The 16,918-nt window shown below is 46.1% G+C and overlaps 1 protein-coding gene across 2 annotated transcripts in view; it reads left to right on the forward strand.

Moving 5' to 3' along the window:
• CELF5 (CUGBP Elav-like family member 5) overlaps positions 1–16,918 on the forward strand; it is a 96,618-nt gene that overhangs the window by 68,919 nt on the left and 10,781 nt on the right. For both annotated transcript variants that reach the window (XM_084826093.1, XM_084826094.1), the window contains exons 6-7: positions 4,326–4,472; positions 13,865–14,006. In XM_084826093.1, the coding sequence (XP_084682219.1) occupies positions 4,326–4,472; positions 13,865–14,006 (289 nt within the window). The remainder of the gene's footprint in view (positions 1–4,325; positions 4,473–13,864; positions 14,007–16,918) is intronic.

Consider the following 16,918-nt stretch of genomic DNA (forward strand, 5'->3'; position numbering starts at 1 on the left):
CTGGTTGGTGCTGGGGGTGGGAATATTAAGAATTCCCACCACCCGTAATTCCCAGTCTACCCTGAACATCTTGGGAGAAATGTCACACATTTGTACGTTTTGCTGTCCTGTGATTCAAGATGCCTTGCAATGCAATCCAGGTTTACTCAGAAACAAGTCCCACTGTGCTTCTAGGGAAGTGCGCATATGATGGCAGGCTTACAGTGCAATCCTATGCATGTCTACTCAGAAGTAAGTCACATTCATTACAGTGAGGCTTACTCTCAGGGAAGTGTGCATAGCACTGCAACCTATGCACATCGTTCTCATCAATCAATACTATTCTAATTAATCAAATCAACACCAATTTGCATGTGAATAAAGCAGACTTCTGAAGGAAACCACATCCTTAGCATTGGAGCAATATCTGTCTTAGAGGAGGCATCTCGCATCTTCTCTTGCATGCTGAAAGGTGAAATGCCACCTACAGTTAGTGTATTTAAAGATAAATGAACATTTTTTAAAACACAGAATCTGCTGCTTCGTGAATTGGTGGCATTTGGAGTCCATTCAGAGATTTTATTTGTTTGTTTGTTTGTTTATGTATTGCCCAATAGCTGAAGCTCTCTGGGTGGTTCGCAAAAATTAAAACCACAGAGTGCTGCGTAAAACAATATAAAACATGACAGCTTAAAACCACAATACAACAGTACAACCAGAAGAAAACCTAGTAGCAATGCAGAGACTTAAAATACAGATTTAAAACAACAGAGTGAAAAGACAAGGAAGCTAAAAAGATAAAATACTGGGAGAATAAAAAGGTCTTCACCTGGAGCTGGAAGGAGTACAATGTAGGTGCCTGGTGAGCAGCTGGGCTGCCACAGCAGGAAAGGCCCTCTTCCTGGTAGCCACCCACCTCACTTCCTTTGGCGGGGACTCCCGGAGAAGGAATCCTGAAGTTGATCTTAGGGTCCGGGCAGGCACATATGCGAGGAGGTGATCCTTCGGGTAACCTGGCCTAGATTTTCATTGATGAATCTAACTCGGCTAAACATGGTAGCCCTAGATATACCATAGTGAATCCTAGGAGGAAGGCACCATCTCCAAATCTGGCTGGATTCAATTTTGCATTGCCTGGACACACAGATGATGATTATGGTTGTGGTCACCAGAGAGTCCTGGCATAGTAGGCTTGATTAGGAGGCCTTCAGATTTGTTTCCTCTGAGGGAGACCGTGGATCATGCTGATATATGCACCTCTCTGACCATATTTTTAATTCCATCTCTCGCTTCCCAGCCCTCTTTGGTTTTCTTGAAGTCTCCCTCTCTCCCATGCTGGCTCTGGGCTTGGGGGTGGGGGGTGCTTTGAGCCCTGAATGTGGACCTCCCTGTCTTCACTAGACCCACTGAATGTGGCCACTCAGCAGGGAGAAAGTCAGCAGAAGAGAAAGCTAGTGGTAGGGGCTCCTCCTCCTCACTACTAGTACTAGTAGTAATGCTTAGTCGCAGCAGCTACCAGCAGTAGTAATAGTGAAATCCCAACTTCAAGTATAACCCAGAGTGCAGGACACGGAATCATGGGCTCAAGTTACAGGAAGCCAGATTCCGGCTGAACGTCAGGAAAAAGTTCCTGACTGTTAGAGCAATACGACAATGGAACCGATTCCCTAGGGAGGCGGTGGGCTCTCCCACACTGGAGGCCGTCAAGATGAGGCTGGACAGCCACCTGTCAGGGGTGCTCTGACCTGGATTCCTGCATTGGGCAGGGGGTTGGACTCGATGGCCTTGTAGGCCCCTTCCAACCCTACTGTTCTATGATTCTATGATTCTATTATTCTAACCTGATGGGATAGTGGTGACCGATCAAGAAAGAGATCTTGGGGTTGTGGTGGACAGTTCGATGAAAATGTCAACCCAGTGTGCGGCCGCTGTAAAAAAAAAAAGGCAAACTCTGTGTTAGGCATAACTAGAAAAGGAATTGAGAATAAAACTGCCAACATCATCCTGCCCCTATAGAAGTCTATGGTGTGGCCACACTTGGAATACTGTGTACAGTTCTGGTCACTACACCTAAAAAAAGATACTGAAGACCTGGAAAAGGTGCAGAAAAAGACAACTGAAATGATCAAGGGGCTGGAGCATCTCCCCTATGAGGGAAGGTTACAGCAGCTGGGATTGTTTAGCTTAGAAAAAAGGAGGGTAAGGGGAGACATGTACAAAATCATGCATGGTGTGGAGAATGTGGATAGGGAGACATTTTTCTCCCTCTCTAAAAATACTAGAACCCAGTGGGGTCCTCCCATGAAGCTGACTGATGGGAGATTCAGGACGGATAAAAGGAAGGACGTCTTCACACAGCGCAGAGTGAAACTATGGAATTCGCTACCACAGGATATTGTGATGGCCACCAGTTTGGATGGCTTTAAAAGTGGGTTAGACAAATTCCTGGAGGAAAAGGCTATCCATGGCTACTAGTCCTGATGGCTATGTGCTACCTCCAGGACCAGAGGCAGTGAGCCTGTGTATACCAGTTGCTGGGGAATATGGGTGGGACAGTGCTCTTGCACTCGTTCCTACTTGTGAGTTCCTGGTTGACAGCTGGTTGGCCACTGTGTCAACAGAATGCTGAACTAGATGGACCCCATCTAGTATTTTGAGAGAGGGAGGATTTTTCTCCCTCTCTCAAAATACTAGAACCCGGGGACATCCTATGACGTTGATTGGTGGGAGATTCAGGACAGAGAAAAGGAAGGACGTCTTCACACAGCACAGAGTTAAACTATGGAATTCACTTCCACGAGACATAGTGATGGCCGCCAACTTGGATGGCTTTAAAAGGGGATTTGACAGATTCCTAGAGGAGAATGGCTACTAGTCCTGATGGCCATGTGCTCCCTCCATCATCAGAGGCAGTATGCCTATGTACACCCGTTGCTGGGGAACATGGTGCTGTTGCACTCATGTCCTGCTTGACTCCTGAATCTCTAACAAAATGAGTGAAATTTTAACCAGCGAGGAGTGAAACTTCAAATAATGGAAAAGAATGGAGTTTATATTGCCCCCCACCTCCCCGCTGAACTTACACACCCTGAATAAATACTGAAATTATTCACTGCTGGTGCCACGTATTCATTCTCTCACTGATTGAGTGGCAGCAATGAGGAGGAAGAGAAGGACTAGTTCCTGCTTGTTCTGGGTGGCAGTGGGCTTTGTCTCTGGCTTGGACCCAGTCCCTGCAGCCACCCAGAAGGAGAGGGCAGGTGAGCCATTTTAGCAACCGCTTTTCCACCTCATCGCCACTCCCTTGCTTGCCCCCCTGAGCCAGGCAAAGAGGAATATGGGCAAGTGCAGCGGTTACATATCCATTTAGTTTACTTCTACCGTATTTTTAACATGCATAAAATGCCCTTTCTCCACAAGGGATCCCAAGGCGATGTACCTAGCATCATAAAAAGAAAAAATCCAATATAATAACAGTGATAAAATTGTAAAACAAGAAGCGTAAAAACTATTCAGCCAGCAAACAAACAAATCCATCCATTTAAAAAAAAAAATGCCTGGGCAAAAAAGGAACATTTTGATTTGGTAAAAGAAAAGAAATATAAGAAGTCAGACCTTCAGCTGGTGGAATTCAATATTGCCTACACCAGCCTTTGCCAGCCTGGTGCCCTGCAAATGTTTTGGACTTCGACTCCTATCAGCCCCAATCAGCATGGACAGTGGTCAAGATTGCTGGGAGTTGTAGTCCAAAACAATTGGAGAGCGCCACGTTGGGGAGGCCGCACTACACTGACTGGCAGGGGCTCTCCAGGGTTTCAGACAACGGTCCTTTCTAGCTCTAGCTGGAGATGCTGGGATTGAACCCATGTCCTTCTGCATGCAAAGCCACTAAGCTACCTCTCCTTGCTTGTTGGGCAACAACAGGGAGGAAGGGAGAGGAGACATGGGGGCTTGGGGGTTCTCATTGGTGGGTCTCGGCATGTGTATGGCTAAAACAACTCCTCTTGGAAGATAGGAATCTGCCTTTTACTGAGTCAGACCCAGGATCTATCTAGCCCAGTACTGTCGACACGGACTGGCAGCAATGGCTCTGCAGGGTCTCAGACAGGGGTCTTTCCAGCCCTACCTGGAGATACCAGGGATGGAACCTGGGACTTTCTGCATGCAAAACGTCTTTCCTTATCATAGAATCATAGAAGAGTAGGGTTGGAAGGGGCCTACAAGGCCATCGAGTCCAACCCCCTGCTCAATGCAGGCTCAATTAATATCTCCAAAGAACCATTGCCTATTGGCAAAGCAATTGGAAACACGCCACCCCAGCTCATTAATTTCTTCTCCCCGGCCAGGGCGCTTCCTCCAGCCTCGTGGTGAAATTCGCAGACACCGACAAAGAGCGGACTCTGCGCCGTATGCAGCAGATGGTGGGGCAACTGGGCATCCTCACGCCGTCCTTCGCCTTGCCGTTTAGCCCGTATAGTGCGTATGCTCAGGCCGTGAGTATTGTTGGAATTCGAGCTGGCTTTGTCCCAGGCGGTGGCATGAAGACATTGCAGTGGGGGGCAACTTCTGGCCAGCAGGCTGTTGGTCTGCGTCAAGGCATGCGCCATGATGTTGTCATTCCCAAACCTAAGGAGCGGATGGGAGATAGCCTGGATTGGGCCCACGTATGCCGCATAGGGCCTCCGGGGCATCATCTGAAGGCATGTAAAGCAGCCACACTTTGCTGAAGTTAAGCAAGTCTGGGCCCGGTCAGTGTTTGATGGGAGGCCACCTGGGAACCTCATGTTCACTCTCATAAAAATTCCAAGCTAAAAAAGGTGGGATATAAATTTAAAAAATTGGGACTTGCAACAGCTACATTGCAATGCAGCCTTGCCCTCTTTCACAATATTCCATTCCATTCCCCTTCTCACTCCACCCCCGGTTTTCCATTTCTCCCCCCGCTCCCATCCCATGACTACTAAGCATGCTGTTCATTGGGCTGTTTTGGGGGATTTCCCCCTTCTTCCCCCTAAAGTTTGTTTTGTATGTCTGCAAACCTTGGCAACTGGAATCAGAATGCAGTTTACCATGAAAATCTATTCGCTTCAAAATCTTGTGATGGAAAAAATGTGCTAAAATGCGTATATCTGAAAAAATATATATGCAACCCCCCCTTTATTCATTGGAAAATTACTTTAAAAATGAATAGGTCTGCAAAAAAATTTTTTTTTTTAAGTTTATCTTTTATGTTCCTTTTCCAAAAAAATTTGCACAAAAATCTGTACAAATGTACATACAAAGAAAAAAAAAACAATGCTGAAATAAGACAGAACACACTTAAAAGTGAAAAACAAGAACTGAGCAAAATTGAGCTAGGCAGATTTGCCGTTCCTGCTGGTGTCCTACAAATTCATCAGATGACAACTCCCATCATCCCTGTAAGCATGCCCATGCTGACTGGGGATGGTGGGAATTGTAGTACAGGACTTCTAGAGGGAACCGGGTTGGGGAAGGGTGGTATAAACAAACATCAGGAGTTGTGAGTTTTCCCAAGGGGGAACAGGATACAATAATACCTTTATTAGGATTTGCCAAAACATCACAAAGCCGTAAGCAAGCATTTGAATTCCCTAGAGCTGGATACTGAGGGAAATGTCAGGGCAGGGGGAGAAAAAAAACACTAATCATGATGTTTTTACGCCCCCCCCCCCCAAGACTGTAATTTATAAACCAGATATTTTTTGACTACAGCTCCTATCTTTCCTGACCATTGGCCATGCTGGCTAGTGCTGATAGGAGTTGTAGTCTAAAACATCTGGAAGTTGCCAGGTTGCAAATGGAGTGAAGGAGGAGTTGTGCAGACCTAAGGTATATAGTGGAGGGGCAACATGCTGGAGGCTTTTTTACTTAGCAGGAGTGGCGATGTCATCTGTCAGAGTGCATTGACGGACTTCTGTCAAATGAGTGCGGTGATAATGAGGCTTTCAAGTTTTACTGTTGTTTGAGACAGATTAGCATAGGGGAAAGCAGAGAATGAGGTGATCTCACTATTCTGTGACTTTAGCTGATCTTAATAAATTGGGTATTATGCTATGTACTGCTGTTCTGTGTGCGTGTGTATGTATGTATGTGTCTGGGGGGACGCCCTCCCCATGCATGATGAACTCTTATTTATGTATTTATTTATTACATTTATATCCCGCCTTTCCTCCAAGGAGCCCAAGGCGGCGTACGTAGTCCTCCTCTTCCTCCATTTTTATCCCCCCAGCAACTCCGTGAGGTAGGTTAGGCTGAGAGACAGTGACTGGCCCAAAGTTACCCAGTGAGCTTACACAGCCGAGTGGGTATTCGAACTCGGGTCTCCTCAGCCCCAGTCCAACACTTTAACCACTACACCGCAGTGGCTCCCGCACTTCAGAATTCACCTCTGCGCCATTGCTGAAGAGGTAATCAGGTTAGCTTCCATTAAACTGAAGAAAGATATCAGGACACACCTAAGGAACAAGAAGTAAAAAAAGAAAAGAGTAGCTTTTTTCAAAATGTAATACCTAGCATTTTGCTTGGTTCAGTTTCCAGACGTATTTGGAATGCATGCAGGTCACTTGGGAGGCAGAGAGAAGAAGCAACATAATAGTAATCTCCTGTATAACAACATCCCACTAAAAAGCAAGATTGCAGCTTTGAGGGCTGAACACAACGACAGGGCTGAAAAAGCATGGTGAATGTCTGGTGAAATTAAGAGATGCTCTGATATTCTCCTCATCCAAGTTTCTTCCTGGATTTCTGAGTTCTGAAGGTACCTGGCCTCATTTAAGAAATGGAGCTAATGGATTAGGCAACCTCCATTCCTTTGTTCCTTCTGATAGCAAACCTGGGTGATGAGTGCCAACAGAACTGGAGGCAAAACTGGGGCCACTGAGAAACGAGAGGGAAGTACCATAGCTCAGCAGAGGGGACCTGGTTTGCATGTACAAGGTCCCAGGTTCAGTCCCCAATATCTCCAGGTAGTGCTGGGGAAAGACGCCCTGTCTGAAACCCTGGAGAGCCACTGCCAGTTGCTGTAGAAAAGGGGTAGGCACTGGTGCCCATGACACACCTCCCTTGGTGACCAAGAAAGGGTGTTGTTGTTTTTTTCTGAATTAATACATTTTCTTACCGGCGGCTGGGATTGCCATGAAATAGGTTTGTGTTGGTGCTGAAAAGTGTGGGTTCAAAGGAGCTGTTTAGTCTGTTGGGGCTCAGACCTCTGCTTTGTGCTGAGTCTCTGGGGCAGGTGACCTGTCCTTTGCCACGCCTCCAATGGCAGTAATTTTGTGGTGGTGCCGAGGTCACTTTCTCACTTGTGCCCGTGGCCCGAGAAGGTTGCCTTCCTTGGATGTAGAGGATACTGATCCAACTAGAACAATGGTCTGATTTGGTATAAGGCAAGTTCCTCTGTTCCTAACAGCTTGGGGAATTCTGAGTTTTGCAGACGTACAATTAACACCCCCACACACACAACTTAAGGGGACAACCGCCCCTCCTCAAAAACAGCAGCCCACTGTAGATTGAGCATGCTCAGTAGATACAGATACCATTTAAAACAGAAAAGAGGGATATATAAATGCTTTAAATCAAGAAACGTAACAAATCAATAAATGATGTAATATGTGATTGAGGCAAACAGACATTTGGGAAGCGGGGGACGGGGGGACGGGAGATGTCCTGTAGAGACACTCTTCTCAGAGAGCTAGGATTGTCATCAGCGCTCTGTCAAGTGTATCAGCGAGGGAAATGTGCTCTGGGCATGCTCAGAGACACTCGCTCCTTTATGCTAGCTTCTTCACTCATCGTCAGGAATTAGATCTAGCGTTGTATATTGGCTCTGGCTGGTCCTTGCTGGACGCTGACTCAAAGAAAGCCCCAGTGTGTGTGTGAATGTGCACGTATGTATATCTGTGCATGCTTTCTTATGGTTGATGGATGCAAGTATATCCTGTCTTTCATTCTTGCTTTTCTCATTTTCCCAGTGTGACATTCTCATTTGACAAATGTGACAGAGGCATGGGGGTGGGCTGGGGTACAGTTTTGGGAAGGAGGAGGATGAAGAGCAGGGAGAAGATGCTAAGTAATCCCCCCGCCCCTCCGTAGCAAACCTTTGCTGGCTGTATGGCATCAGAACTGAGTAATTGAATCTCACACTTCATAGCATCTGCCAATTTTTATTTTTTGCTATAGGGTGTGTGTCTGTGTACGCGCGCGCATGCGTGGAATTAATTTCCTCTTTCTGCAGTATTATTTATGGTGATCATTATCTTGGGCTCAGCAGGCCTACAGCCAAAAGAGATTTTGCTTAGTTTTTGAGTTTCCTTGGTACTTGGTTTTTTTAAAAATATTTTATTTCTGTGAGATTTTACATTGAGATTTTCCTTGGGACCTGGTTTTTCGCCCTTGGTTTCCCACCTTTGGTTTTCCCTTTCTGCAGCTTTATTTTTGATGATGACCATGAACTGCAGCAAAAAGAATAGGAAGAATGGTGGAATGAGATGGTGAACTCTCTGTGTGTGTGTGTGTCTATGTGTGTGTGCGTGTAAGAATAGGGGTAGATGGATCGGTCTATTTCTGGTCCATTTTACACCTGTTTATTCCTAAATCTGTTTTATTCCATTTCAGCATCTGTCTGAATTTTTTTTAAGCTGTTTAAAATTGTATTATTAAACATATTTTGCCAAATTTCACAATTTTGAATACATTTTACCCTAAAGCATGCATTTTTGTATGTATTTTCTCATAAAACACATTTTTGTATGCATGTTAACCTAAAAATATGCATTTTTATATACCTCCTTGGGTTTTTTTGCATTGCACAATTGGGGAAGTGCTCATTCCAAAGGATAACTGTGTTCTGAACCACATGCTACCATGGGAAGTGCAAATTAGGTCGGTTCGGATAAAAATCTGGATCAAACAAATTCCCTGAGCATCTCTACATGTGACCGGATAATGTAAATAAGGTGGCCACTTGTGAATCCCCCAAAAAGGGGACAGCAATTTGCATACATTTTGCATATGCTGATGTATCTGTATAGATGCAAATTTAGAAAAAATGATCATGATTTAAATAGAAATACTGTAGACTGTGACCAGGTAACTCTGTGCTTGCTCAGTCTGTTGCCCAGGTTATGGTGAGGGGCTAGTTTAAGGACTAGCTCTTTCTTCGGTTGGTTCTTTCTCTTTAAACTGGATTTTGACTGGGCATCCCTTCCAACAGAGGATGCCTTCAAAATAAAGGACTATTCTCTGTAAAAGAAGAGTCACAGCCTCCCTAATTAGGCCTGATTCTATATCCCAGCTGCAGCACCACCACCACTCTGGTCACTCCCACTAGCTCAGATAATTTCTGAGATCAGAGATAAGAGATCAGACTTAGTGACAGTCAACTGCTGTTAGCCACAAAAAATTAAATAGAGCCTCCATCTTCAGGGGCAGTGTACCTCTGGATGCCTGTTGCTGACAAACAGCAAAGGGAGGACATGTCTTGCTGTTGGGCTTCTCTGTGGGGGACATCTGGTTGCCCGCTGTTGGGAGCACTGATCTAGATCAGGGGTGGGGAGCCTCCTTTAGCCCGAGGGCTGAATTCCATTTCGGAGCTCTCGGGGGCCATATTCCAGCAGTGGGAGGGGCTGAAGGCAAAAGGGATACGGACAAAAATATAAAAATGCATATTGTAGTTTAAGGCTCTTACTGCCAGTAATGAAGCCTTAGGAGAGGAATGTCAACCTTTTAGAATGGGGGAAAATGCACAAAAATAAGGAAAACGCTGAACGATTGGTGGTTGAGAGGAAAGGGGTGGGGTCAGGGGAGGGGGCGTAGCCATCTGGGGAACCTTGAGGGCCAGATTTGACATCTGGGCCTGAGGTTCCCACCCCCTGGTCTAGATGGATGTTTGGTCTGATCCAGCAAGAATCCTCTTATGTTTTTCTTAATCTGGCATTTCTTGGATAGAGCCTGGAGTTAATCTGGAGTTAATCAGTATTTTGGAGCAGGGGAAAAAACCCAAACTTAGCTGGACTAGTAAAATACTGGATGTTGAATAACCCAATTTGCTATTGGTTTTTACAATGAAGGCAGGCCAGTATCAATAGCACTGGACTCTACAGCCTCCATCTTTCTGTCTTAGGGGAGAGTCAGTTGAGAACCTGCTGCCCACTAGTGCTGCCTCAGAGAATCACCCTTAACAGGGAATGATTTTTAAAGGCCCAATGCCCCAAAGTTGAGCTGTTATTGATTGTACGTCAGATAAAATAAGAAGAATCCAATGGAAATTTGGAAGAAGAAGGTGCTAGGATCTGAAATTCATCTAGAAATATGGAAGCGCAGATCAGAATCCAAAGGGGTGCAAAATGCTCCTGTGTGAGTCATAGAATTATAGAATTGGAAGGGACTTTGGAGGCCATCTTATCCAAGCCCCTGCTCAGTGCAGGATCTGCAGTGCAGGATCTTGCATGTACAGCACCCTGACAGATGGCGTTCCAGCTGGTATTGTGTAGCCAACCACTTTCTCTAGCCTAATGGAATCTAGCTGTCCACTACTGGAAACAGGATGCTCAGCTAGATGTATCCTTGGTCTATATCCTGTCCTGTCCTGTCCTGTCCTGTCCTATCCTATCCTATCCTATCCTATCCTATCCTATCCTATCCTATCCTTCTCTTTCTCTCTTTAATTATATTTATATCCTGTGTTTTTTTCCCCTTGCAAGGAGCACAAGGCAGCATATATAGGACCTCCTCCTCTCCATTTTATCCTCACATTGACCCTGTGAAGTAGGTTAGGCTCAGGGTTGCCAACCTCATGTGGCTGCAAGTCTGACAGACCTTACCGGCAGGCCTGCTTGGCATGCCCAAAGTAACCACTTTAAAGCCAGGACAGTCCATAAATTCATTTTTACTGTCCTTAATGTAAGGGCATACCAGCACCATGGCGTTAAACTGGTTTAAAAACCAAGCATTCCTTCTCACAGAGGATCTACAATGTGAGGGGTGTGACATTGTATGGTTTTTAGATTGGATTTCTTGTCTGTTTTTGATGTTGGGTACATTGCCTGGGAACCCTGTGGATGAAGGGTGGTTTATAAATTTAAATAATAAATAAATAAGACAAATTCAAGGAGGATTGTCAGGGTGGAAGCTGAGCCGATAGAACCCCAGAGCAGTTCTGATTCTGAGGAGGATCAGCAATCTGTGGGAGAGGAGCCAGCTCATCCCTCACAGGCACAGCAGCTGGCAGAGATTCCTCCTGCCAGCATTCCTGGGAGAGAGTGTGACCCTGGCAGCAAGAGAGTGCTGGAGTGGGGCTTGCTGGACTCTTGATGCCGACGCAGGGAGCGACGACAGATGGAGGGCACAGAAAGGAGGCGTAGTGCCCGTTTGGCGCACAAGCAACGGCCGCCTCCCGTGGACCCAAGGGAAAGAGGGAGGATCTCCCCCTAGCCCATAAGTTCAGGGTCTGCAAGTGATTCTCCTTCAATCACTCCGCTGTTCTTTGCTTAGTCGCTGGTGACTAGCATCTGAAAGAGTCATTACGTTGTAAAAGGATTAAAGCCTTGAAAAGAATCCTTTCGCCTGTGTCTTGAGCTGGCTATTGGAGTCTACTGAAAGAGGCAACTAGGGCGCCTCCTGACAAGGATAAGTCTTTCATGGGCTACTAGTCTTGATGGCTGTGTGGAACAACCGGCTTCAGAGGAAATATATCTCCGAGTACCAGCTTCTGTGCAGCAACAGCAGCAGAAAGGAGCTATTGCAGGCTGACAGGAAACAGGATGCAGGACTAGATGGCTATTTTTTAAAAGTTATTTACAATATTTATATACTGCTCCTCATCAAAAGATTTCAGAGCGCTGAACAACAAAAATAAAGGAATAAAACAACATTTAAAACATTTTAAAAGAAACAGATTCTGAACTTAATAAACAGTGGCTGGTCATTCAAGGAAGGCCTCTCGAAATAACAATGTCTTTATGAGGCGCCAAAAGCAACACAATGTTGGCACCTGCCTGACCTCTGAAGGCAGAGAGTTCCACAGGAAGGGGGCCACCACACTGAAGGCTGTTTTCCTGGTAGACTCCAACCAGGCCATGGGTCCATGTGGGATTCCCAGGGACATGCCCTCTGATGACCTCAGTGACCGGGCAGGTTGGTAAAGAAGAAGGTGCTCTCTCAGGCATCCTGGTCCTAAGTTGTTTAGGGCTACTGGGTCTAACCTAGAAGGGCTTTTCTTATGGAAGTCTTTTATGGAAGTTTGTTATGATGGCAAAATGGATTCTCGAGGTCTTAGAGCAGTCTGTCTCAAATTGCTAAACACTGGGGACTAGCAACATGCTTATAACCTCCCTGGAGGCATCTGGCTGCACACTGTGGGAAAGAGGATGCAGACAAAATTGGTCTGATCCAGCCCGGCTCTTCTTAGGTTCTATGTTCTTAGCAGACAAACCAATGATGGAGAAGTTGTGTTTTGATCGTCAACAGCCAGAGTTCTTATAACCAAAAGCTATAGAGGTTTGAAACACTGCAGCCAGAGTTTACATCAGGTTCCTTCCCCATCCTGCCAACACTACACCACCGTAGTTGAGATTACCTGATTTCAGGGCCAAATTGGCAAAAACCACCCAACATTAATGTGTTCTGTGCTTGAATTTGCAGCCTCACTTTCTTCTGGTGAGAGCCATAAATGATCATCCAAATGTGACCGTGACCATTTAAGATATGCTACAATCTTGTATTGGCTTTATACTGATTTCACTGTCATGGCTGCCCTCCCAAAAGAATCGTGAGGGTTGTAGTTTGCCAAAGGTGACTGGGAATTCTCTATAGCTAAGCCCACCCCACTCACAGAACTACACATCCCAGGATCCTCTGTGGAAAATCAAATGACTTTCTGCCTAAAGTAGGTGCTCTGGTCTTGATTGCTTTGGTCACCCCTTTTCTGAATGATTTTGCACTTTCAAACCAATATGTGACCCAAAGATCTATTATCCTTCAAAATCCGCCATTCTCCAAACTTTGCAATGGAATACTCCAATCAAAAAATGCATACAAAAACACTTGCATTCATGAAAAGAACATTAAAAATGCATTGTAGTATGGAAAATGTTTGCAAAAATGTGTACGTTATGCAAAATTGCATCCTAGCATGTATTGTATTATAAGAAATGTGCACAAAAACGCATGCAAATTTCCACGTGTACTTTAAACAAAGATTTTCAGAGCTCGGGATGAATTTAAGACTGGAAAAAGGAGAAAACAAGAAAAGCAAAATTAACAGATTTGTTCATTTCTAGTTGGGGAACCAGAACTGTACACAGCATTCCAGATGGGGCTGGGATGTCTGTACACATTGCAACCATCAAGGGATGGATGTCTTGTTGGGTTTGACGTGTAGACAGCTGCCTCATAGAGCTGTTAGACCACATGTGGGGGATGTGCATGGGGGAGGTACGTGAATGGCATGCAAGTGCGTGAGAGGTGAAGGGAGACATTGACTCAGCGGAAGAAGTGCACCGCTTAGTTACTCCATCTTTGGCTTATTTATTATTACAAGTGAAACCTGAGACAAAATGTTGCAGTGTGGAATGTGCTCCTGATCAGAGTTCCAGAGTGCTCCACCCCATCTTCCTCCTCGCCACAACAGACACTCAGCATTCTGCACCCGCTGAGCATGCTTGGCTCTCATTGCAGCTTTTGGGGAACATTTTCTCTGTCGAAATGTTTGTACTTCTGCAAACCTTGGGGTTCCTCGAAGCCTGCTGACATCTCCCCTCTTGTGCATGGATGGTACCATCTTGGTTACATAATGACCGGTGTTAGGAGAATGATCTCGCTGTTACCATATATCTATGGCTATTTTATGTATTTGTTTATTTTGCAGCTGATGCAGCAGCAAACGGTCCTCTCCGCATCTCATAGCAGCTTCGTCAGCCCGAGCCTCACTTTTTCCCCGTGCCATATCCAGCAAATCGGCACCGTCAGCTTAAACGGCCTGCCGGCCACTCCTATTACGCAAACCTCAGGTGCGCATCTTATATATAAAGTGCACATGTTTGCTCACGTCTTTACTCACTTGAGCAGGGATGCTCATGATGCTGTTGTACACTGGTTGAGACCCACTGGTCCATCTGCTCCAGCATTATCTACTTGGATTGGCAGCACCTTTTCCAGCGGGGTCTTTTCCAGCCCTGGATTGAGCCTGGGACTTTCTGCCTGCAAAGCATGAGCACCACAATGGAGCTGTCATCCTTTCCCTAAAAACAGAGGAAGATTCTAGTCCTCATGGTTCCAAATAAAGGGCTGATTTAAATAAGAAATAGGGCCTTGCCGAGTTGGTCCAATAGGTCAGGATTGTCAAAGTCAAGGGTGCGCAACCTTTCTGGTCCCAGGGACTGCATTGGCTGGCAGCTGGGGTGGCGGGGGCTCCAATATGTGCATCACACATGCACGCCTTTCTCACTCGCACTTGCCCCAGCAGCAACAGATCTTGGTCTTGCAGGAACAGCATCGAGGTGCTGAATCCCCTGCCCGTCCCCAGACACTACGATGCGTTCGAGGAAAAAGCATTCTAGGAACAGGCGTTATGGTCCCTAGAGCATTCCAGGAAGTAGACGGAACCCTTCAAACATGGCTTCATGGCACACTCAAGGAAAGAGATTCCAGCTCAGTGGCAGGAATTATAGAGCCTGTTTCTAGACTGTCATCCCTCCCCCTGCCCTGGTTTTTTCTGTGGTGTCAGTTGCTGGGGGTCTGTGGGCTGCCAGACATGACTTGGAGGGAGCATGTACGGCCTGCACTTTTTGCATCCCTAGTCTAATTCCAGGATTGAACTTGGGACCTTTTGCAAGTGAAGCACATACTTGACTGCTTCAGATAAAAGTGGAAGACCATAGCTGTAAATAATACCTGGCAGACCACCTCTCCCAGCATGAAACCACCCGTACACTATGTTCATCATCTAAGGCCCTCCTCCAGGTGTATCCTCCGAGGGAGACCTGGAAGGCTGCAGCAAAGGAGAGGGCCTTCTCAGTGGTGGTCCCCTCAGTTATGCAACAATCTCCCCGGCGAGGCCTGCCTGGCACCAACCCTGTTATCTTTTTGGCGCCAGGTTAAGACCTTCCTCTTCTCTCAGGCATTTGGCAGCCTATCATGAGGTTTTAATCATGTCCTGGATTTTTCTTATTGTTGATGGTTTAAAATGGTTTAGATATACGTATGTCTGTGTGTGTGCAGCCTGTTTATATGTTTGTATGTTGGACTGGGAGTCAGGAGTTCTGGGTTCTAGTCCCCACTCGGCCATGGAAGCTCACTGGGTGACTTTGGGCCAGTCACAGACTCTCAGTCCAACCCACCTCACAGGGTTGTTGTTGTGAGGCTAAAATGGAGAGGAGGATTATGTACGCCACCTTGGGTTCCTCAAAGAGGAAAAAAGGCAGGCTATAAATGTAATAAATAAATAAATACATGTATAATGTATTTTAATGGTTTTTAATATTTGTAAGCCGCCCAGAGAGCTTTGGCTATTGGGCGGTATAGAAATGTCATACGTGAATGCAATGACATATTTTCTCAAGGACCTTCCCACCTGCCTTTTCCTGTGAATGTCATGAGATTCTTCCCCCCTGCTTGCCCCCCCCCCGCTGCCTTTTTTGGAAGGAGATAATTATGCAAATTGGGCCTGATTCACATGGGAGATTATCTATGTGGCGGAAGAGAAGGACTCACATTGCTCTCTCATCATGTTATTCCATTGTTGACCCTGGCTGAATGCATGAACTATAGCTATGTCTCCCAAAGAGCTCATTGCAAGTTCGGGGTACAGCCTACAACAGCAATTACCATCTAATATTTAATGCCGGGCTGGCACCAGGCTTTTGCAGACCCTTGGCATAGTGCTGCTATGGGAGGCCTAGCACAGATCTGGCTTCAGCCACCATCAGAGCCTCACCTTCACTTGCTGCCATCACTTGGCCCCCCAACCAGTGTTACACCTGCCAGTCATTCAGCCCACCACCCCCGTACCTGCTAATTCAGCAGCAGCCATGCATTTCAATGGAAGCCAAGGGGACGCTCGGCTCCAATCAATGCCAGGCAGCTGCCATCTCAGATTTCCCAAAATGCATCAGTCGTGGGCATTGCATTTTGGGTGATAAGATGGTGACGACTGGTGCCCTCAGAAGCTGAACTGCTGCCACCCACTATAATTTTTTTTTAGCTCCGCTGTGTTAAATCCGCTACTGTTTTAAGTATCTGCACTGCTGCTACGTTTTACTCTGGTTGTATTTTTATGCTGTCGTTTGAATCTATTATATTTTATATCGTGTTTTGTGCTGTATTTTTGTGGTTTTAATCTTGTGAGCTGCCTAGAGAGCTTCGGCTATTGGGCAGTGCAAAAATTAATTAATTAATCAATCAATCAATTAATTAATTAATAAAAAGGGGTGAGGGGGTGTGAGACTCCCTCTGGGGTGAGTCTCTTCAAGGTCTCTTAGGCAGAAGGCCAGGCAGGTCAAATTTCTTCCCCCCCCCCCCCAAATTTTAGACTTTTAACTTCGTGTGTGGCCACCGATCAAATTTTCCTGTGGACAAGGCCGGCCCTACCATGAGGCAGAGTGAGACAGCCAGCTCAGGCAACAGAGATTTAAAGGGGCAGCAAATGGTTAGCTATTCGGTTTGCTGGTGTTGCATTTTTACTGCTAGAGATGAGGAAAGGCGCTTGCGGGATTTTCTGCTTCATGTGCCCAAATAACGTGCCTGCCTTTGGACCTTGGCTTGGGTGGTGGAGGGGCACCATTCGCTGCTCTGCCTCAGGCAGTAAAATGTCTTGGGCTTGCCCTGCCTGTGGATCAGTGGCCACCAGGAGGAAAAAGGTTTCCTGTCCCAGGGCTAGATAGACAATCAGCATGGTGTAGTGTAAGGCAGCTTCCGATGAGGA

Source organism: Heloderma suspectum, chromosome Z (assembly GCF_057233095.1).
Source record: "Heloderma suspectum isolate Gila_16-S chromosome Z, 16-S_ref, whole genome shotgun sequence".
NCBI lineage: Eukaryota > Metazoa > Chordata > Lepidosauria > Squamata > Helodermatidae > Heloderma > Heloderma suspectum.